At 38.4% G+C, this 23,441-nt stretch overlaps 1 protein-coding gene and 1 pseudogene across 3 annotated transcripts in view; one reads left to right on the plus strand and one right to left on the minus strand.

Annotated features, from left to right (window-relative positions):
* Positions 1-13: 13 nt before the first annotated feature.
* LOC140947051 (anoctamin-7-like) overlaps positions 14-23,441 on the minus strand; it is a 29,210-nt gene continuing 5,782 nt past the window's right edge. For 2 of the 3 annotated variants that reach the window (XM_073396146.1, XM_073396153.1), the window contains exons 2-25: positions 17,879-17,948; positions 17,118-17,227; positions 15,995-16,102; positions 15,676-15,812; positions 15,353-15,410; positions 14,474-14,528; positions 14,129-14,184; positions 13,084-13,223; positions 12,675-12,718; positions 11,679-11,775; positions 10,945-11,053; positions 10,495-10,555; positions 10,269-10,351; positions 9,176-9,313; positions 8,274-8,432; positions 7,773-7,809; positions 6,697-6,808; positions 6,504-6,558; positions 6,142-6,239; positions 5,603-5,727; positions 4,944-5,149; positions 4,077-4,216; positions 3,608-3,698; positions 14-2,817 (exon numbers count right to left, since the gene is read on the minus strand). In XM_073396146.1, the coding sequence (XP_073252247.1) occupies positions 2,632-2,817; positions 3,608-3,698; positions 4,077-4,216; positions 4,944-5,149; positions 5,603-5,727; positions 6,142-6,239; positions 6,504-6,558; positions 6,697-6,808; positions 7,773-7,809; positions 8,274-8,432; positions 9,176-9,313; positions 10,269-10,351; positions 10,495-10,555; positions 10,945-11,053; positions 11,679-11,775; positions 12,675-12,718; positions 13,084-13,223; positions 14,129-14,184; positions 14,474-14,528; positions 15,353-15,410; positions 15,676-15,812; positions 15,995-16,102; positions 17,118-17,227; positions 17,879-17,948 (2,475 nt within the window). In that variant the 3' untranslated portion in view covers positions 14-2,631. Of the gene's footprint in view, positions 2,818-3,607; positions 3,699-4,076; positions 4,217-4,943; positions 5,150-5,602; positions 5,728-6,141; positions 6,240-6,503; positions 6,559-6,696; positions 6,809-7,772; positions 7,810-8,273; positions 8,433-9,175; positions 9,314-10,268; positions 10,352-10,494; positions 10,556-10,944; positions 11,054-11,678; positions 11,776-12,674; positions 12,719-13,083; positions 13,224-14,128; positions 14,185-14,473; positions 14,529-15,352; positions 15,411-15,675; positions 15,813-15,994; positions 16,103-17,117; positions 17,228-17,878; positions 17,949-20,802; positions 20,854-23,441 lie in introns of all 3 variants that reach the window. The other variant, XM_073396139.1, reaches the window with a different exon arrangement.
* On the plus strand, positions 18,115-19,471 carry LOC140953749 (uncharacterized; annotated as a pseudogene).

Below are 23,441 nucleotides of genomic sequence, written 5' to 3' on the forward strand. Positions count from 1 at the left end.
TATTGATACAAAATTGTCGTCCACCAAACCAGTTTATTTGAGCTAGTTCCAGTCCACCCGCCTGCAGGCAGTTTTCTACCCTTGAATATTACACCGCTGACCAGTCACTACTTTACTACCTGCTACATATACTCTAAAACCAATGATTTGTCCTGGTTACACTACAACCATCTTCAAACCAACTGGTTTAATACATTGTAAGTCATATACACTGGTTTTCGCTCTGGTTGAACAGACCATTTCGAACTCTCAGTAATGAACTGAAACTATTTAACAGTCGAATCTAATAAAGAGATCTCAGTCAGACTTTCTGCGAGTGAAGCAAACGCGACCCGTGTCTCGACCGCAACGTAGTTTCAGTTTATAGTAGAGACTACGAGCATGGTCTGTTAAAAAGGACTGTTGCTGTTTTAACCGTTTTGTGAGGTGAAAGTGCAGTTAAAGTTTTAAACTTTGTCATACCTCGCGAGGTTGACTTGCAATTTTACGCTTTTACGGAGCTGTTTCCCGGCTTCTGCAGCAGAAAAAATTCAGCCCCAAGTTTGCCGTTTGTAATCCTATTTCGTCTCCTTTTAGTAACCTCTCCACCTACCCCTCCCCTAGCCGAACATTTTGCCCTAAATGATTAGTCATTGTCAACGTTGGATTAGGGGAGGGGTGGGTGGGAAGATAGTGATCCAACAATCCTTTATCTTTGATAGTTTACTCTGTTGTCTAATGTGTCTTCACTTTACCCAAGTAATAATTTGAAATTCTCTTCAATTTCAAGATAATGCACGCTGCAAAATAATGACTAAACCGTATCGTTACCAACTACCTCTCATACATTTATACATTACTTCTTATACTATGTGTTTCATAAATTTCCTCTGGAAGATTTTTCTACTGGTTTATTGTAAGTTTTCAAATTGTGCTTAGTGTTGTATAATTGTTAGTCGAGAAGGAAAGAGAGCCAAAACTGAGCTAAGCAAAACAAGAAATACTGTTTTATCGAAGGGTGTGGCTTTAAACACCTTGTTACATATAATTTGAAAAGTATTCCTGACTTATCCGGTCCGTATCTAGAACGTGAGAAAAGAGACTAAAGCGGAATTGTTTACGTAAAAATACACTAGTTAGGAAAAACAGACAAACGAAGAAACATAAAAAGGAGAAGTGATATCAATCTACTTCTAATCTTCCTTTCAATTGCTTACCTTCCAACCACTGGAACTTCATAACGTTTGTGCTTTTCTAAGGCTGCTAAAGAACCTCTCTCTTATGACAGACGAGGCCATTTAGAACCCTAAAGTAAGCTCATGCGAGTTTCTTTGCTTTCGTATACTCAAACAGAGTTGTTCATGTAGACAATCAAGTTAAATCCCTGTCATTCGGAAAGTTCCTCTTCACATTAATCTGAGCCCTACGTTAAATATCTGTACAACCTCACCAACGCAAAATAGACAACGCGTAGGTGGTATTAAGTTTAATAAATAATTTTGTAGTATATGATTTTTTTTGTGAAAAAACAAACAAACAAACAAAAAGCAACACCAGATTATCCAAAAAGGCCTTGCATAAGCTCTTATTCCAAGTGAGCTGTAAATTAATTCTTGTAATAATAAAATAACCGCCCTCTTTTAAACCGTAGTTTTTATAATTAACGTGCAGCAGCCATATAATACCACTACACATTCTCGGAGTCCATAGATGATTCTACGCGACATTGATAAAATTATTTAGGATTTCTTTGTAAATGAATTCCCCCTTACAGGGGGTTGGCAATAATGACATTGTTAAAGTAATACCCATGTGTATTGCGACTCGTAAATGAGTCAATAACTAAACGTGACCTTAAAATACCCTTCATTATGGCCTTTTTTTGTAAACCAAGCTTAAGTCTCCAACAATATTTCGTAGCATAATAAATTGTGACCCCTTCCTTAATATATGACCATATATCGGTGAGGTACGTGCCATAATCTTTCGATGTATGGTGTAGCAAATACTGAATTAGAAAATGAAAAAAATAATTTTTATTATAGTAAAATAAACAAAGGAAAAATACTAAAATTTCATAAGACCTTACCAAATATTTGCAATATTTTTTGGACCCATTTTGCAAACGCAAAGCGCAGTGCAAAAAAGCAAATCTTGTGTTGTTCCTTACAGATAACAGATCCTTTTTAACTCTGAAATATCCGTTTTAAGTCAAATTTACCAAATCTTAGTAACTCTAGTCATATCTCACAATTAATTCAATTTGTCTAATTTCTAATCCTTGAGTAAGACAGCCACTTTTGTACAATGTAAAACACACGAAACGCACACAAGATCCAAGGTTTCTGATTTATCCAACCCAAAACTAGAAATTTCTCTTTTAAGGAAGGTTGCAAGGAGCGAAAATGCTTTGCAAATGACTTGTGGAGAACCTTTTTTTTTTCTCGTATAAACGGGAAAGTGTTTTTTGACACTATATCTTTTTGCAGCTATGTAAGTGCTTGAAAAGATGTCAGGCAACGCCTAGACAGTGTTACGTAAAGCTATACAATCCAAACTGTAGATCGCGCAACAAGTTTAGCAGTGAGAACTTTCGCGTCTTGCAACTTCCTTTCTAATTTGATTACTATGTCACAAACATACACAAATACGTCACGGTATGTAATCTTCCTCCAAATCGTCAGCACTTTCGCCATCACTCTTTCCTCCAATCAAACTATGATGCTCTGACAGCGCTTGTTTGGCTAGATACGCCTCGCGCTTGATCTTGATCTCAAGGGATTGTGGGATATCTGGTACCAGTAAGTCGATCAGTCGAGAAACGAAGAAGACAAAATGCTGTGGAAAGAAGCAGACTGTTTGGTTGGGAGGAAAAAGCCCAATAATTGCTCACGTTTGTTTACCAAATTACACTGGAGTCTTGCTTAACCTGGATACTAGGGGTTTTTTGTCGCAAATATCCAAGAAAGACTCAACAGAAACCGGAAACCACGCAAATTCTGTGGCCCCCATGGTAAATTGCGCTTTGCGAACGCCTGCTTAATACGGACAACTCGTTTTTACGGACTGTTTTCTTCGTTCGTTGGGAAAGCTACATTTTATCTAAATTCAAACCGCTTAATACCGACACCCGTTCGCGCGGACAACGGACTCTTTTCTCATAAAAAGGTTAACGAACACCTCTGTCAACTTTGCGCTGCAATAAGTTTTAAATTTCTGAAGGTAAAAAAGCCTTGGACGACAGAAGACGGGTAAGGTGAGGACTAGACGCCAACGTCTGACTATTTTTGCAATAAAAAAGGTCTGCATTGCTTCGTTTTTGTGTTAAGCATTTCAACGGACATGTTCGACCCTTGTGTAGGTTAGAGAGCGTTCACTTTGCCTTGAAACTAATTTAATTTGGTATGCCCGGTGCGGACCAAGAAAGCAAGGTACGCATGTGTTTTATTATACCGTAATTCATGATACTCGAGAGAACACGAATGCACTAGTAAGTGCCTTGTTTGCTGCCTTCGTCGTCGGGTAGTCCAGCTTCTTATGCATGGAAGTAATCGACGACCTTTCGAAAACTGAAACCGACAACGTGTATTTAGTTGACTTTAGAATCGCGGGTCTAAATATGACTCACCTCAAACATGATCACAAATCCAAGCCTCAGGGCCAACAGATGCCAGTAGAAACTGGTAAAATGACCTTGACGATCTCTAAACTCCGGGTACCTTATAAAAACAAAAAATTAAAAAAAAGTGTATCATTTACACACGCAGCTACCCATATCTTCCGAGTGTTCACCGTCAATATCGACAGGGCTTACAATTGGAAGGATAGTTTTAAAATAGACAGCGCTTTTACAGCTTTTAAAAGGAATACAGCGTTCCAAACAAGGCATGTAAAAGTGGTACCATTTGGTAATATGAGGTATACTTCTTGCGAAAGTGGTACCTTTTCTGTCCAAAATTATGTTATTTGAAAGGTTACGGGGTTGGACCTCAGGGTGGAGACTCCCTCCCCCCCCCCCCCCCCCCCTTCCCCCATATAAAACTTTGTTGAGCGCCCTCCGCCAAATATCAAAGTGATGAATTTTCTATCAAACCTACCTGCATGGTGTACTGGTGGTATTCGGTGGAGCCCAGGCCAATGAAAAGTTTAGGTAGCCATTCAGGGAATTGTCTGGCGACACAGCAAAGCGATACAGCAGTTTGGGCAAGAAAGTTGACGTGAAGGCGATGAGAAAGGCCTGCAGAACGTACATAATAAAGAAAAAATGTTGAACAAAAATTTCATACAACAGATTCAAACAGCTCGAGCAAATATCGACCTTAAATAGACCCTGCTCATTTGCCCGGTTGCGGGACGAAACTGCGAGCATTATTTTCTTCACTTTAGTTCTGCAAGTATTTTTTTTTAATCATCTCTCTCTTTTTTTGTTTCAATATTTCTCTGCTGGCAGATGTCTCTCACCGCAAGACTTGGGAGAAGGAGAGGAAAGAGAAAGACCTCTCTGTCAGCCCCGACTAGTTCTGTCATGTAGCCGCCGACCACATTTGTGGTCAAAAATTACCTATTTTCAAAACCGTTCTCATTTAATGTAGAATGCGTATGCCCTGTTGACACTGTACGCTGGAAATTCCTGAGCCCACAGTTGTTAATGTGTAAACCAGTTCTGTAACTTATGTCGCACGCGACTAAAACCTTACTGCTTGTCAAGGAAACGCTAGTACATGGATAAGAGAAGACACATCAGGTCTCTCTCTTTCCTCTCCTTCTTCTCTTGCGGTGAGAGACCTCCGCTAGGGGGGAAATTCAGCAATCAGATACATTTTCTCATTGAAAAATTCAACCATAAGGCGTTGTTAGTAGCGTCCTTTCTTTTGAAATCCACGTGCATCTGGGATACACCCAAGTGTAATAACGTTGTCTTAAAAGTGAGAAAAAAAGTTAATTCTAATCAGCCTCCTACATACGTTACTGATGACTGCTATTTTAGCGACGCTGTCCAGGATGTCAAACCAGATTCCGATGTCTTGAGCTCGGTCGGCGATCGGTCGTCTCACTTCACACACAAACTTGTCGGAGTCGATTCGGATCTCGAAGATGTTGTTGGCAAGCGCGAAAAATGGAGCCAGTGGGAATGCAGCCACAAAGATGGTGATGAAACCGAATTGGAGAACTGTGAAGAACAATTTAACAGGACAATTTTGAGTATCATCAGGGATCTTAAGGTTGTCGATAAATACACCAAACAAAATGAAGATTGCAGTAGAGCTAGGCCTTAAGGAACACCCTATTCACACAATCAACTCGCCATTATAATCATATGCTTTCGGACCAGACGAAAAAATTCAGGCAATTTCGTAAATTTGAGAACATCGCTAATACAGGCAGCCTTTGAGGATGTCACATAAGCGCCGGAAGTTAAGCTGTATTTTTAACTTGTGAGAGGAATTCCCTTCAGGCCTTTGACACTGCGTCGTTTGTCTACAAGGCTTCAGTGAGTTATCAAGTACGATATCGACTTTTTTGTACAAAATACTCGAGAAGCACCGTGAAGACAAGAGCGAGGAAGGACAGTAATGGGACGTAATCTGCAACATCTAATAGTGGGGTGTATTTTTGTACTCACTCATCTCCAAGTATTCTTGGAATAGTCCTTCATTTTCCACCAGTTCATAGTCAGCCTCCCAACGCGGTTTATTCTCTTCTTTCTTCGTTCCACGCTTCTTTCTTTTAACCCACTGTTTCAGCATTCTACAGAGGAAAGAATAAGTAAAGAAATAATTGAAAAAACTATATTTTCTTACCCCGCTAGCGTCGTGAGTATTGCGATGAGAGAGAACAGCTTTTTCTGTAACTAGCCTGAAGATTCTGGGTTTTAATTTCTCCACGGACTTATCGCTCATCAAGACGGGTCATTTCCCCGCATTTTTTCCAGCTTTTTCAGTCCACGTTTTAACTTACTGCGTTTCTGCTAACTACCGGATGACAAAGTCCAAATTTTCCAAAGAGGGCCTTACTCGTCTGTACAATGGAGTGGGATTTGAATTTCGTAAAGCATTCGCCCACTGCAAATGATAGGTATTTCAGAGTTTTCCAGAAGCAAAGGATAAGCTTAGACATGGTCAAAACAAAGGGAAAGGAATCGTCACTTCTTTAACTACTCACGGAATAACGATCTCCTGAACGTTATTGATTGTCTGTTTTCCAACCATGATGATAACAAGCTGCTGAGCAAGTTCCATCAGACAACCACTGGGTGCGCACTGAAAAAAACAACCAATCACGAGTGAGTATATGGTTCACATGACCTTGAAACCAAAGAAGCGGGCTGGCTGATTATTGTGTTCTTAACTTTGTGATGTGCCTGTCTACAGAAACTAGAGTTACCAGAATTACTTTCGTTGTTTTCTTTGTAATTCCAGAAAGAAACAAAAGCCATAAAGAACTCCACAAGGCAACAAAATTCTGAAGGATTCTGGAAGTTGTCATCAAATGACACATCGAGCAAGTAAGTTTTAATGATTTACCTCTTCTTGTCTGAGTCCAAAAAGTCTTCGGTAATGTCCAGGATAACCAACTAACCTACATATTAAACATAATAGATAATATCTTGAGCAAGATGCCGCTTTAAACATAAAACAACGCCCTTGGAACTCTTATAAGAAAGAAACTAGCAAATGAATATAAAAAAGAAAACAATAGCTATAGCAATTTACTTACTTTCCCTTAAAGAAGGCAATGTAAAAGATGGAGGAGTAAAAGTTCACAAACTGGAACACGAACACTTTGAATGTCAAACTATCTTCGTATTCTGTTTGCGTTCGATGCATTTCTGAAGAGGAAGAAGTCGAGCAGATAGGTTTAGATACCATTGGCATGAGTGGCCACAAATGGCCATATAACTAAATAATAATTATAATAATCATAAAACAGAATTGTATTAAACGCAGGTTGAATATTAGTAGACCAGACGAAGAGGAGATCTCAGGCGCTTTCCTTTCAACAAAAATTCCGGTACTGGGGGCAACAATTTTGTCAGTTGGAAAGAAACATTTCGGTCCTACCGACCGAAATGACCAAACCGGTCAAAGTGGACCACCCTCAAGGCTGGTCCCGAATATTCCTGTCGAACCAAACCGAAATGGTTTGTTCCATTTGATGTACCAACCGAAATTCCCGGAATTTTGAGTTGAATGGGAAGCCCCGCCCCCTTTTTTAGCTCGTTGAAATGGTTGTTGTAGCCTGGAGAAGGTCAACCCCCTAGGGTCCGAAGAGTGACCAACATCATGTTTCTTCTAACAACTTTAAATATACTCAAGAGTAAAGGGTTATGAGAATTAACAAAATAACCCCATTGGGCAAAATGCTTTAACGTAATCTTGAAAAAAATTCTCTCACTTAACTAGGACCTCAGTAATCATTTAAATCCTAGCTCAAGACCACATCATGGTCGTTTAATATAACCATATTGGCCATGCCACAGTGAATGTGATACCGTTTGTTATGAGAATTGATAAAATTATCACATAATGGAAAACACTTTGATCCCTTTTTTTTTCTTAATTCTTTCAACTGCTGCTTTACGAAAATGGCTGGAGATTAGTCTGGAAATATTTTGTGGGGATTTCGGCTTTTCAAGGGTCAAAACTTTCGTATAAGTGTGTGACCATAGAATCTTTATATTTTCAATAACCGAAGAGTGGTATCAGGGTGTTATTGGATGGAAAGAAGTAATCGAAAACTAAAATCGTGATTAATACAAATGATTAACAGGTTTTGTCGAGGATGCTCCTTACCCCAGTGGGTCAAAGCCAACGCAACTCTTTCGTAAACCTGCAATGGAAATTACTTTCGGTAAGCTTAATTTAGTTTTTTAATTTTTCGTCTTTTTTTTTTCTTGATTGTAACGGAGTCAATGCAACATTTAATTCCATGGTTTTAACTCATAGATCGTAGTATTTTGTAATGATTACTTGGGTGGCTAATGAAAACAGTTAATATATTCTTTACTCAGTAATTAAGAAAACGAAAACTTAAAGAAGCACCAAGCGTTGAATACGACAGAGCGTTATTCCGTTGTATTGTGAAAAATGCACCATGAATCAGGTTGCTTTAAAGGCAAGAATCGTTTCTAGATCACTAAATAAATAAAATTTAGTGCTATTCTAACACAAGGAATGATCGGAGCCACAGTATGTTCGTAACTTGTTGAAAGTATCGGCCAAAATTTTGTTTCACTTTTATCTAATCATCTTTATGGTTTACAAACACGCATATATGAAGTACACACTACAGACCCTGCTGAGTATCATGATAATTGTCAAGTTAACAAATGCGCCCGTGATGTTGGCGATCTGCGGTGCGCGTGCACGAGTTGATGGATTGGCTGACAGTGGACGGTAGATTAACAGCTTGTAGACAATCACTCCCACCATAAACACCAACACTAATGAAACCTGAAAAACAACGACAATAAATATACAGCTCAGTTTTGAGAAGGCATCCCACAAAAGAGATGTTTTAAGAATTCTCGCCACTTTAGAATCGAGAACGAAACTGAGCCTAGAAGATTTTGCGGAGAATTCTGGGACAGGGAAAAAATTGGCCAATAGCTGACCAGCATGTCCTCAGTAACGATACCAGAAGCAATTGCGGAGCGTATTTCCGCTCCAGTCCCCCTCTCTTTTTTTAAGTGGCGGAATAAATTCGCTCAAGCACGTACATTCAAGCAAGGTCAAGCATACGCCCATAGTTCAAGGAATTCATTATTCGAAAATTGTAAGTCGTTTCTATTATCCGATCTTGCTGATGTAATTTGCCATAGTGAATTCAGACGCGAAGGGGTTAAGAATTTCTGTCATCTCCGATTTCTTATTGAACCTGATATAAATGTCTTCAAAAGAACTTTATGCGTTCAAAGTGTAAACGGTTTTTCAATCTGACCGAATCCACTCTTCTTGATATGGCATGAATGCAGATTTGAATTAATAATGTACCGGTAGTGGCAATGACCAACAGATTAAATTTTTTAAATTTTCATGCAATGTGACTTTAATTTTAGAGCGTCTTTTGCAGTATAAGCTGGTATATGCTGAATCAAAACCAACTGTGACCGATTGCCTTTAGCATCGAATGCGTCTGTCCCGCGTACGGCAGTGTTGATACACGTTGGTACCCGCTCACCCCCTTTTATCCTTACCATAGTGACAACAATGGCTATCCCCGAAAATATTCGTGGTTGCCTCTTTTCATCAGGGAAATGAGGTTCCATTATTCCTGTCACCGGGTTTCGTTCTACTGTTGGCGCTAACGCTGCAAATGTTGGCCGCGGTCGTTCCTACAAAAGACAAACAAACATCTACATCTTAATTTCAACTAAACCGCAATGTTCAAGGGCGGAGTCTATTTTTAAATTATCTTTTTTAAATCACTGCCAATTGATCGAGGAGATGTATTTTAAAATTATATTGAAGCAATTGTGTACAGTTCCAATGTCTCACTTTTTCGCTTAATTAGAATCGCAATACTCTGGATGGTGTAGAATCCCTAGTTGTGACAGAAACTCATACGTTATGAGTTTCTAGTTGTACCATAGTTGTTACTTTATTTTATTACAATTTTCGAATCGACCTGCGAGCAAGGAGTCACAAGAAGTCACGCGAGAGTCACACTTGAAAGGAGGCGCGAGTGAGAAGCCGGCGAGCTTCAACGCTCGCTCGCGCGTTCTCTCGCAGGTCGCTTCGCTCGCCATAATAAGGACCTTAAGATCCTACGACGACGACGGTAACAAGAACGTCAAAAAAGCAATAGGTTTAATAACCAAAACAACAATTTTGCATGTGCATCACGTTTTTTTTGTACATTTCTTTGCCGTCACTGCACGACTACTACGTGAAAATGCCTAATTTCACGTTTAACAGACGAAGTAACACAAGCGACGACGAAATTGAACTTGGATATGGTCCTTAGGGATTCAACTATAGGAGGGTTAAACTACATTTGACAAAGTTAGTGACTTGGAGTAATCGCCATGAAGATTGAAAGAACGCGAATTCACTTTTTCAGCGACGTGTTTGCTGCCGTCGCCGTCCTCGGATCTTGAGGTCCCTAATAGGAGGGCTTACTCGCAGGCTATCCTCGAATATACTCCACATTCGTCTGACTGGATGCTTCGTTTATTTGAGGGCGGCGTTTACAGTTATTTTTTGCTTCCACCTGCGGTGCTTAATCGAGGACGGGGTTTTATTAAATATCAACATACGGTAATTGAATAAAATTAGAATTATGGTTACCTCTTCCTCCTCGTACTCCAGCACATCCCAGTGATAGGCCAGAGTGACTTCCTTTCTTTTCCAGAACTCCAGGAAAAACACAGCTATAGTGCAACAAACATGCTTTATTTCTTACGTCTTGGTTGAGCAAAAAGGACTTAAACACAGTGCAGTTTTAAATACCCATCAGTGCAGTTAAATAGATCTAAACAGCATGCAGACATTATCGCACACAATCAGTTCTTACCCCAGAAAGAGACGAAAACTGCAAAGAAGACGGTTGCTGCGTTGTCAAATAAGTAGGAAATCTGCAAAAGACACAGTTGGGTAGAAGTATACCTTTTGTTAAGTACATTATTTATTGAATACTATTTCAGCAATGCATGGTTGCGCATTGTATTGTGTTGGATTGCATTGTATTGTACGACATTGTAATGTATTGTATAACATTGCATTATGATGTATTTTGTTGGATTGCCTTGCATTTTATTGCATTACATTGCTTTGCATTGTATTGTATGGTATCACCGGTTTTGCACTGCACTGCATTGCATTGCATTTCATTGCTTTGCAGTGCATTGGATTGCATTGTCTTGTATTGCATAGCATGGCATTGTTTTGTATTGTACTGTGTTGTATCGTACTTCATTGATGTATTGTATTTGCAGATCGTATGCAACAGAGGTTAATTGCCTACCTTTCCAAGCATACAAGAGTCATGTAGATCGACAAAGTGACAACCAAGGGATTCGTCACACAATGGACACATTTTATAGGTTAGTGGAGGACTTTCGCACACGTCAATACTGAAAGGAAAAGAGAATTTCAACTTAGAGCTCGTTTATGTGAAGAAAAAGAAAAAAAAGGGTTACCCTCCCAGCCTAGTCAACTTTCCCGAGTGTTAATATATGGGGAAAGTTTGACCCCTTCGCCTGTCAAGAGGGTTCGCGCATGCTCTAATTGTCCCGCCTTCATCGAGTTGGCCCGGCTGGTCGGGCAAAAGTGTTTATATTAGAAAAGGCGGGTCAACCTTCTAGCTGACCCAACTCATGTAAATGGTTCGCCAGGCTTTGTAAAGAAATGTAGGGAAAGGTGGCTCGCTCAGGGGAGCTCGGGAATATCAAATCAAGGAATTGACAAATGGAACAAGGATTAAAGTCAACTGAAGGGTTATGAACTCTTGGATGATTATAATAAAACAGATAGATGAAGGAAAGAATAAGTCAATAAACGAACAAATCAGCTGCCACAGAAAAATGTATAAAGAATCGACACGAATCTAACATGAACAAACGAACGATTAAGGGAAACAAAAGGAAAAAATGCACTCAGGGTAGAATGGATAAAGGAGAAATCATCAACAACAAAATCAACAATTAATTTAACAAACAAGCTCAAACATTTCACGTATACAAGTTGAAAGCATCTTACGCAGGTCTATTATCAGGTCCATTCATTGTGATTATGCCGTACAAGAAAACCAGCAGCCCAACAAATGATGGCATAAGAAGCCAGGCAGTGTATTGACCTAAATATAGATACCCAGGAAAAAGAAATTGATAAGATACAACCTTTAAGGTCTCGCATATATTAAACAATTATTAAAAAGTTATTGGATGAGGTTTTTGTAATATCCGGAATAATTAAGGTTGATCCGGCATTGTTTTGAAGAAAATAGCGACAAACACACCGTCACAAGGAACCTGAATTGATACTGTAAATGGAAATCATGCATTGCGCGCGCAACCTACCGATTAGTCAGTTATCTGGTAGCAGATAGCTAATTAATCTGTAGGTTGCGCCGATTTCCAAAATTAGCTGTAGGCTCTTAGCTAATAAAAAGGCAGATAGTGAGTACAATCTATAATAAAATAGGATAGTACATGACCTCTTCTAGTGCGTGAATACAGCCGTTTCTCCTCGCTCCCCGCTGGAGATGTGTTGAAGGAGAGACGTCTGCGATTCGGCCCTAAACATTCCATACTGAATGTGTAGATTTGTTCAGAATCCAGTCAACGAGCGCTGATTGGTAGTTGTTTTTCATGAATGATATTCACTATAAAAAGGTCACTAAGATCAAATGTGAACACCATAAATTAACTAAACAAACAATCATTATTCGTGAAATGTGTTCTTCTTTTTAAAAAGCATTTTTTTAACATCTAAAAACATTCTTTGGTTCTAATAAATTTCCATAGATGCTGGCTCTTTTGACCTTCACCGCATTCCGCTTTTGAGCCCTCAGTGCCGAAGCATACACAATGAAACGAGATTAAGGCTTGAGTCGTCTTGGGTGTACAAATGCAAATACAGAATACAAATCACTGTATTTAGTCACCCCAGGTAAGCCTTGAGTTTATGCGCTGTTCACAGATATGCTAGAACAGTCTATTTAAAAGAGAAGATATTTTGACGCAACTACTATACCTAGCCAAGCGAAATAAATTCCAATTTTTTCTCCGAAGTAATCTCTGAAATAAAAAGGAGAAAAACTAGTTGTTAGACGTTCCTGCCATTCTTACGAGTTGTATAGATGCAAACTCGGCTCTTACATTAACCGGTAATCAAGGGCTTTGACTGAGATTCCTTGTACATATTTTAAAGAAGGTGTTTTTATAAGAGGAAGCTAAATTTTTATGACCTCTTGGCCAGTCAAAACTTCGAGAATTTTTTTTTTAACCAGAGTAAACAAACAAATTATGAAGCAAATTTCAACTAATCAGAAGCACCATTCAGATGTGGTTGCTAACAAATTATTAGTATGGCGCTCGTTTTTCAGACGTTATTGTGCGGGAAGGTTAGTGGTGGCGTTGCGATATGCTGGCTGCTAACTAACCTGATGTGATCAAGTGGTTGGTATTTGAGCCACTTTCCCCACCGAGCCCAGTATTCTTTAAGAATCTGTCGTTTGTTGAGTTTGAGTTCCTCTGGACCATCCGGTCCTTCCTTCCATTCCTTTGGTAATTCAGCTGGACCCTGTAGGTGAGCAAGTTTTTAATCATTAGGGAGCATCAGCAACGAAAATGGCGACGACAGCATGAACGGCAAAAAGCAATTGGTTTAGTTTAGCAAAACAACAACTTTGCACGTGCATCACGCTTTTTTGTATATTTCTTTGCCGTCACTGCGTGACTACGGCATGAAATACCTAATTTCACGTTTTGTGGAGACGTGAACACAAGACAACGACTTTGTCTTTCTTTTCCTGACCTTCGATTCAGAGTTTTAGGATGCAACTCCAGAAATAGTTGCCAATGTTTGACGAATTGAACGAGATGGTATAAGTGCGATGAAGTTTAAAGCATTGCGACTGAAGTGTTTAAGTGACGTTTTCGTAGCCGTCGCCGTCGTTGTTGCTTAAGCTCCCTTAATATTTCCAATTACGCGTATTTATAGGCTATGAAACTTAACGTTAACAAAGAATTTACTTGTGGATGGCAAAATGTACAGCTTCGTGTCAAACAAATGTCTACCGACTGTTATATCAAACTTTAAAAAAATGTTAGGCTAACATAAACCACGATTGTAATCGGTTTTAATCTTCTTCCAGCTTGTCCATCTGTGCCTTCATTCGTATGTGTCTGTACCTTCTTTAAATGTTCTGAGTGGTTATTTTTGTTTCACCGAATTTATTTGCAGTTTCCACTGTATGAATTTTGATAAAATTTCGAGACACGATTCCTTTAATATCAGCGATTCTTTTTTTCCTTTATGGGAACATAAACATAAATATATGTATAAATATGTCACTACAAAACTCGGAAGAGAAAAATGTCTGAGTTCACAACGGAAATCCAACCCATGACTTTCCAGAATACCGGCTAGAATTCTCCAATCACTTAGATTTATTGAAGGGGCAATCAATGAGATGTTAAACCCACCACATGAAGAGGGTAGCCAGCCTTGAACACACCTTCCTCGACAAGGCGATTAATTCCTAATAAAGAAAATAAAACATTAATAAAACGCCATTAACTAACCTATATTGCTTTGCCTACAAAAATCACCCCCCAAAAGTATTATTGCTCCATGATAAAATTTAAATTTGCTTAATAGCTTCTTAGGAGCAGCATTCTTTGTATCGGTAAAGGTACTAAAAATAAATGATGACGTCAGCACAGAATTGACCTAAAACAGCAACATTCTCGTAACACAGCACCATTGGCCGGCTATAAAGAATTGGCCAATCAGAAACGGCGAAATATTTTGAATGAATGTGACCATACCAATTTCTCCTCTCTGCCGTTTGCCGTAGGGAGCCGTTTCCATAATTTCATACACCTAAAAGAAGAAAGTCATGTTATTCTTGGCAACTATCCTTTAAATCGTTTATGGAACTTAGGCGTTTTAGAAACTGGAAGCGGTGCAACCATTAAGTTTATTGATCCTAGCACCACATATCCATGCCAACCCTTTGAAAGGCAAAAACAAAGGGAGCAGGTGCAGCATCAATGGAGGGCAGCATTATAATAGAACGTAAGGGTTATAAACCTACATCTTGCCTAATATCGTAGTTTATATTTGACTAATTGTTAATTGAACAGGTTCATCCATTGTGCTGGTGGACCAGCGTAGCCATTTTTACAGCAATGTCATATAAATTACCCCACAGGAGGCTGCTTCTTCACGTGAAACTTATGTTTAGCTTGGTGATGCTAGTGTCCTGCTTTATTTCTGTAGTATTTTGATGAAATCAAGATGTATTTTTGACCTAAATAACATGACCCGCTTAATGCAGACACCCCGTTAATACGGACAGTTTCTATGGCACCTTTGTAGAGTTTTAGGTTTTTACATTTCCTTCCGTTGCACTTACATGTATCGTGTTCGTATTCGTATCACTATCAAATGATGATTTTGTCTTTACTTTACTACATTCGCATATATGACATCTAAAACCCGTTCCCAGGAGACCATGACACTACATCCTTGAGTGTCCGAATTAACGAGGTTTGACTGTATTTAAAGCTAGTTGAAGCTACACAGAAAGGAGAGAAGTTGAAACAAGGATGTGGTGACCACGGGGATCGCATTCGTGACCTTGCGCACCCACCGAGGGCCGCGCACTAATCAAATGTGCAATCTTTGCTCCTACAACAACTTACCACTCTTGTCCTTTCTGTTTCTGTAAAGTATGTGTCCGGATCTTCATGACCAATAAACCTGCAAATTAAAATTTAAAACGTTACTTAAAAGAAGAGCAATTAACTTTATTAGCAATGCATTCTACTTTACGTGAAAAGTCATTCGCCTTAAAAGATGACTTCTCTGTTTATTAGTATTTTTTACAACGGAGCATCATATTAATAAAAAGGGTTGATCTTGAGTTGTGTTTGGGTACTTTCTAAGTCGTTATCCATCACTACATGCATATGACGCGTCTATAAATCTCACACAGCTTTTTCACCTTTCTATGAACAAATCTTACTTGTTAAGTTTGTTGGCTTGAAATGTACAAGTGAAGTAGTCATTTGGCTGCCCAGGCACATCATCTTTGAAGATATTTGGTAAGTGAAGCTTTTGCAAGATTCTTTCCGACCAATTTATTTTTTGAGTAGTGCGAAGCTAAGACAAAGATAAAAAAAAGAACATCACTGATTTAAGCCCTGACCACACTAATGCGTTTTCGGTGTCATCGAAAACGCATCGATCGATTCGCGTCCATACTACAATTTGGATGCGTTTTTGACAGTCCACTCTAAAACGTTCGAAAACGATAGGAATGTACGTTGCCAAGGACTACCAACCTCGAGAGGGGCTCTGAAGTTTAATTCTTCTGCATAAAACAGCAAAACTTCCCATGGAGCATGGCATTTGATGAAATGCAACTTGACTTTTTTGTCTTGAGTCACCTCCTGTCAATTTCAAATGAATCGGTTAAAGATAAGCTCAAATATCTATTAAGGCTGGTTTTCACTAGCGACGGAGTCGGAGTCGGAGTCGTAATCAGAAGCGTAGAGCTTATGATCTAGTGAAAACAGCGTTCCGATTCCGCTTACTACTCCGTCACTTACGTTCCGCTTATGATCTAGTGAAAACCAGATTGTCGTAGTCTGAAGCAGAAGCAGAAGAGCCAAACCAATCACAAAGCGTAGGAACGTGCATTGTGATTGGCTTATCCTTCCGCTTCTGCTTCCGACTCCGACAATCTGGTTTTCACTAGATCATAAGCGGAACGTAAGCGACGGAGTCGTAAGCAGAGAAAGAAATGGAAACGTTCTGATTCTTCTGAATCCGATTCCGTCGCACTTATGACTCCGCTTACGACTCCGATTTTTGATGTTCACTAGGTCATAAGCGCTCTTACGACTCCGCTTACGACTCCGACTCCGACTAGCCATTAGGAATACATTTACCTTTTGAATAGAGCACTTTACCAAGTGACAAACTGGCCTCACATAAACCTTAAACGCCAATTTTCTTGAAAAGAGAATGGACAGGATGACTGATAACTAGAATTTTTTTCCTCTAGCAGCCATGTTAAAACTTAGTTACGCTTTCTCTGGATGGTAAACATAAAGATTATCAGTAACTAATCTCCGATTATCATTCGACTCAATTTTTTCTCCCTTTCATTGGCCGAGAGCCCACCACGTGTCCTTCAAATAACCGCCTACAAATAATGGTTTGCTCTTGCGCAATGTCGTCCAGCCGTGTTTGGCTGCAAATCGCGAAATTTTGCCCAGTCTCGTCCTCATCCTCGTCTCAGCCTTTGATCATTTTTATGTTAAAAGGTGCTATAGGAAAAATTATTAAATTATTATTATTATTGATTGTTAAATATTCAAAGGGAATATGGTAGTAGCCATCCGCTTCTTAGAATACGTTTTGGTGTTTTAAGAAACATTTTTTCTATGGTACAATTCTTGCCTCTTCAAATTCCAGCTGTGATTTAGCTAAGTTTCCCAGGAATTTCTGTCGATATTCCAGATGCTTAGGCGGAGGAGCTTTCTCTCCTTCTTCATAGACAAGCACAAAGTCTGCAAAGGAGATTTTTTAAAAGTTATTTTCTAACAGTAGAACAGTAAAGAACACGACTTTCAGTGTATAAAGCCTAAAAATATTCAAAATAACTCCTCGTGTCAAGATTTAAAGTTAGCTAGTCGATGTCTGTTCCTTGTCAAGCCCTTGGTTACTATGGCGCTAACTAGAAGTCAGAACAGCTCAGCCAGACCGTACACCTTGAAAATGAAAGTCTTATGTGCATATTATTCAGGAACAAACTAATCTTGTTGAACAGATATGGTTCACAGCGGACATTTCTCGTTGTGAATGGGCTGGCCTGGTCGGCCAGGTCTTGATGATTGTAAAGTCCCTTTAGTTTTTGCCCAAATCGTGTCACTAAATCAAGCCTCCCTAGACTTACATTTTTACTAAAAGCAGCCCGGAAATACAGTGATTCTACTTAACCCGTGAAATAGATAGTAGACTAGTACGAACTATAATTCGCTAATTTCCTTGTTTTCTTTTGTTTACTTGTAGCTATGTGGCACTAACTGTTATATTATATTGTTTCACGAGTTTAGCAAAATCACTCGACTGGGTACATAGCATGAAGAGGTTCTTATGACAGAATTCTGTTGCATCTTTAACTTTTCAAATGACGAAATATTGGTCAGTATCTAGCTTACCGATTCGTCTCCTGCCATCCTTAAAGAAGCAGCCTCTCTCTCCGCTCATATCTTCATCATTGTCAAAATTCTAGTGGGAAATAAACGTAGCTCCTTAGTCAGAGATGAAAAACGTGGATGCACAGAACATTTCTTTTTGAACATATAACTTTTGTAAACGTGTAATTTGTATAATATGATTTAAACTAAACCACTTTGTACAGCTAGCACTCTCTTTTAGACAGAGTAAGGCGGTGATGTGTATGATCTACACAGTATCGGTGATTGCTTCACTTAAAGGGGCTGTGTCACGGCAGTCCAGTTCATTTTGTTTAATTTTGCCAGTTACTCGCCCTCAATCGCTATGGAACTTGAAGTAAGCAAAGAAATTACTTGTAAATGACACAAGCAGAGATTCGAGACAAAAAGATATGTCTTCCTGAGCATTAACCTTCCTTTGATGTTTTCAGCGGTTATTTTTACGTTTCTCGTAATTTAACGGGCATTTTGTAAATACCTAATTTGGCTGAATTTCGCGACACAGCTTCTTTAATTTGCGCGTGACTGCGGAATAAGTTGCATTGCAGAGATTTTCTGCTACCATGTGTCTGTCTTGTCTAGGGAAACATTGTACTCTAAAATTGCATTCCCGGAAATGTGCTAGGGCAAGATAAAAACCCTAATTTAAGATACAACCCCAAGAGAAATTAAATACTTTTTGTAGTTATTGCATTGTAAAAGCCATTAATTTTGTAAAAATTTAACTCATATCCCCATATTGATAGTGTTTTACTACGCTACGCACGCGACCGTGAACACCAGACAAAACTTTTGACATATTTTTGACAAGTTAGGATCTCTGGTGTCTGGCAAGTGGCCAATCACAGGGGAGAAAATCTTGTAACAAGGCGGAGCCGAACGACAAGTTGATCCCGGCGCTACCAGAGTAAACAGCATGGCGGCTCATAAGGTGAAGGTGAAGTACGTAGAAGAAAGGTTTTGCACTTTCTTAATCAAGGATATCACTTTCGCGAAACTTATGCAGGAGATAAAACGCAACTGCTCGCCACTAGCGCACTTACCCGCTTCAAACATTCGTGTACGTTATCGCGACGAAGACGGTGATATGATCAATTTATGGGACGATTCAAGTGGTTTTTCTTTTGGAGAAATGCTGAGGAGTGCCAAAGAAGTAAAAGAACGGGATTATAAAAAATATTTCTACAAGCAATTGAAAAAGATTCACCGCTACCCAGTAAAATGAGAGGAACCGACCTGGGAATGCCGAGTTCGGAAGCTGACAACGAGTCGCTGCAACCGAAGCATTTGTCTTTCACACCAGAAGCCGCGCGTCCCGCGGCAACAACAGGCAACCGGGCTGAAAAAAGCCATTTGGACTTCCAGCGACAGGAAATTGAAGAAAATGTGCAGATTTTGAAAGTACAAGTTGCTAGCGCCAAAGAAGAACGGGAGAAATTGAACTGTGAATCCAAGCACTTTCAGTCGCTAAGCGAAATTCGAGGCTGGCTGTGTAACAACTGTACATGTCTTTGCTGTGGGCATACAAAAGTTAAGTGTTCAAAAGCTCCTTGCACGGACATTAACGCATGTTAACGCATGTTAAGAGAACTTCCCGTAATGATTTCATCTATTTATAGCAAAGGCAAAAAAGGTACAAACTCTACTTACAAACATTTGTAACCCGAGCGTGTAGCATTGTAGAAATTTTAAGAGCCTTCCCTGATCACTATTATAGCAATAAAAAGTTTATATTATTTCACTAAAGGTGAACTAAAAGAAAAACGACAGAGTAAGTCAATTGGTTTCCCGCCAATATCACGCTGGTCAGCAAACTTGTAAAAAATATGTCAAAAAAAATGTCAAAAGTCTTGTCTGGTGTTCACGGTAGCGGGCGTAGCACAGTAAATATGTACATTTTTAGGTACGATATGATTAAAAACTTTTTCTCAAACTAAACCTATTCTAACATCAAATAATTTAAAATTCATATTATTATTATTTATAGTACTATTTCTAGTTTCAAAAGTTAAATGTTATTTTAGTGGCCCCAAAAGGCTTAATACCTGAATTCTCAAATCAGCACTCAAATAAAGTTCATTCATTCAATAATTTTATATTACTTTAAAATTTTTGCTGCTATTCTCTTTGAAAAGCATTTCCATCGTTGTCAGTGATTATTATTTTAATTTTTATTCACACGGAATCTGGATATCAATATAAACAATAGTTGTACTGAGTTTAAATTCAATTTAATTGCCTTTGCTTAATGACATAAATATATTTACGTTCCTCAAGTGTGTCCAATAGAATGATTTTCGGTAAGAATATAAAATGATTAATAAAAATGATCAGTAACAATTGCAGATAGTTTTGTTGTTATGATATTGATGACAATGACAACGACGGCGATGATGACGATGATTATAACGATATTGAATACAACGTGAAAAGCTAAATATTTTGGCTTTTTGCTATCAATATTAAGTCTAAGAAAAGTAGATTTTTTGTTGAAAATAGAGTTTGATTCGACGTGACTTACGTCATCATCGAGTACGGATAAGGTAAAAGTTTAGATAACTGGGTGCAAGATGATATATAGTTTTTCTTACATCTTAGTAGTATCCAGGATGCAAGAAACACGGTAAATAACGTAAATTGAAGAAATCCAATGGTGCAGAAGTTGCATTCTACTTTTTCTAACTAAAGCTTCTCGAATGTAAACATCACTTGTCTGTCTCTACCTCACTTTCATTGAAATCGCTCATAAAATTTCACTCTTTCAAATTTTTCAAGTAATTCACAAGGATTTTTGATTTTGAAAAATGAACTAACTTTGCTTTATCGAATGATTAACCCTATCCTTACTAAAATCATTATTTTTTAAGTTTAGAAGCATGCTTTAGATTTTTATCAAAGAAGAGAACCTTGTAAATTCCGTTGTAAGCTGGATCAAAAGTATTATAAGAAGCCATTTCCTAGAAAGAGATCAGAAGAAAAAGAAGAGAATTAAAATTCAGAACTCTGCAATTTTGTACAAAAATACAAAAACATCAGAATAAAGTATTTTCACATGACGTCACGTCCAGGATATTGTCATCTCAAAACAATGAAACGGCGGCCATGTTGGTGACCTGATAAAATCCCGTATGAGCTGAACCTTTTTCTTACTTAAAAATTTGCTTTTGTCCCAATAAATTTGCAAAGCTGCTGGCCACGTAAGTGAAAACGCTTTATAGAGTGACGTTACGGCAGCCATATTGGTGTCCCAATTAAAACAAATAAACGACGGCCATGTTGGTGTCCCAAACCACTCATGTGGGAGCTGAACTCCTTTCTTATGCAAACGTCTTCTGTTGTTCCAATAAATTTGCATAGATGCCAGCCTTGTGAGTGAAAACGCTTTATAGTTGAAGTCAAAGAATTCATTGCTCAAGCACAGAGTTGGTGGCCATTAAAAGAGAGAGAAGGAAAAGGGTACTTCGGAGAGAATTCCAATTGTCTTATTTTTTTCCAAACTCGTTAGAGTAGTGAGACTCTGACTAAAGTGTGCAGAAAATATTTGTTTGCAATTCACTGTAAACAGTGTGCACTCGACATGTAGTTTAAATAAAAGGTATATTGAGATATGTCATGGATTTTAAGCAGTAATTTTTTTCTCTAATAATCTTCAAAAACTGATAGCAATAGTCATAGTCATGCGGCGGAAACACACATGTTCCATTACAACTCCAATTCTAAACAAAAGCAGTTTAAATTTGAAAATGACGTACTGTATGTTCCGCTTTTTTTAAAATTTTATATTGTTTTAAGACAAGGAAACGTACCCATTTCATAAATAATGGGAAAAAAAGCAGCAACAGCGAACAAACGAAAGACAAAGCAAACCTCAATAATAATTATATTATGTAAACCTCATGGACTTTTTTGCGTTTTATTTATCGCGTGCGTAGATTATGCCAGTGATTTCAAAGTCAGCAAACTGTCACTAAAGGTAAATAATTTAACTTTTAATATATGTTACAAAAGTACTTATAGACAGTAGATGAAAAATCGTATTTAAAGTGATATTCAATTAAAACGATTTGCTTTGGCATTGATTAATACATGTATGATTTGAATGATCTGCTTGGGCGTTTACAGTGGTGTTTCTTCGTCGATACTGATGTTCAGCTCATATTTCATCTTGTACTTAAAATCATTGGCGTTACTGTTGTTATATTCCCAGACTTTTCACTCATCTAAAAAGAGACTGGTATGATAGCATGGCGGAGATTGGTGACACAAATGTATTTGGAAAGTGCATGTGATTTCGAAGTTTCTTCATTTCGTAATACGTCATTCGTTATGATTAGTGACATGGGACAAATTTGTCAACGTAATGCTTTCTCGCGGTAAAAACAAAACTCGCCGAAACAAAATCGCGTGCATATCGAGAATAATCAAGTCATATAAAAAGACATATCTCGTGGTATACTACTCCAAAGCATTGTAAAATATTATGTCTTTTATACACGAATGTCCGTAGATACGTTCTTCTAGTCAGTTTGTGTGAAAATTAGATAGTCATAGATTATAATCATATTGCCGCCGTAGTGTCGAATTTGTCAATTCCTTGCAACACAACAAGACAAAAAGAAATCATTTAGACCATAATAAGATGTTAATAATATATGGTGATATATCATAGTGATGCTAGAAATAACACTAATCTACCCAATAACCTAATTCAGAATGAAAGTACAACTGTAATGCTATTGCTATAGCAAGAGCAAGGGGACTTTCCCGCCGAGCTGTAAGAGCTCTCAATGTGCCAGAGGTAGAGGCATTTGATGCCTCTATTTAGTATCCCACAAATGTATGCAAATCTAACTATAACATTGCTCAATCGCCTCACTCGATTTGCATACATTTGTGGGATACTAAATAGAGGCATCAAATGCCTCTACCTCTGGCACATTGAGAGCTCTTACAGCTCGGCGGGAAAGTCCCCTTGCTCTTGAACCCACTGAAGATATCCCTGTGTCATTGGTTTCTACTCAATACGTTATAATGTATTCTGTTACCGTATTAAAAAACAGCGTGAAAGAATACTTTTACAAGCGAATGGTAAATGAGGTCACATTTGAAGAACGGCATGTGGGAAGTGCTTAGGATTGCACAAAATTGCCCTAAGAACTCTTTTCGAAGTTATTTTTTTGTTATGTTCCCACTATAACGTGGTTTGATCATGCTCGTAATACCGGCGACAACATTGGCCACTTGCCAATAGTAGCACTGACGATCTAACTAAGAACCCACTCTAACCATGGGCATCACAGGGCATCAAAGGAGGCACTACTTAAGATTTAATACGATAGCTATAGGGGTTGATATAATTGGTAATTTTATCATTATGATTGTAGTATTATGACTCTACAAAAAAAGATAACGGAGTTATTAATTGAGCTATCTGTCAAGACATAATTGCAATTGTTGTACAGGCCAAATATTTGTTTGTCTTTTTCGCGCTCTGGAATTTACAATGAGACCAAGGGCATCATGTGATTAACAGAAATTCACGGGT

Source organism: Porites lutea, chromosome 1 (assembly GCF_958299795.1).
Source record: "Porites lutea chromosome 1, jaPorLute2.1, whole genome shotgun sequence".
Taxonomy (NCBI): Eukaryota; Metazoa; Cnidaria; class Anthozoa; order Scleractinia; family Poritidae; genus Porites; species Porites lutea.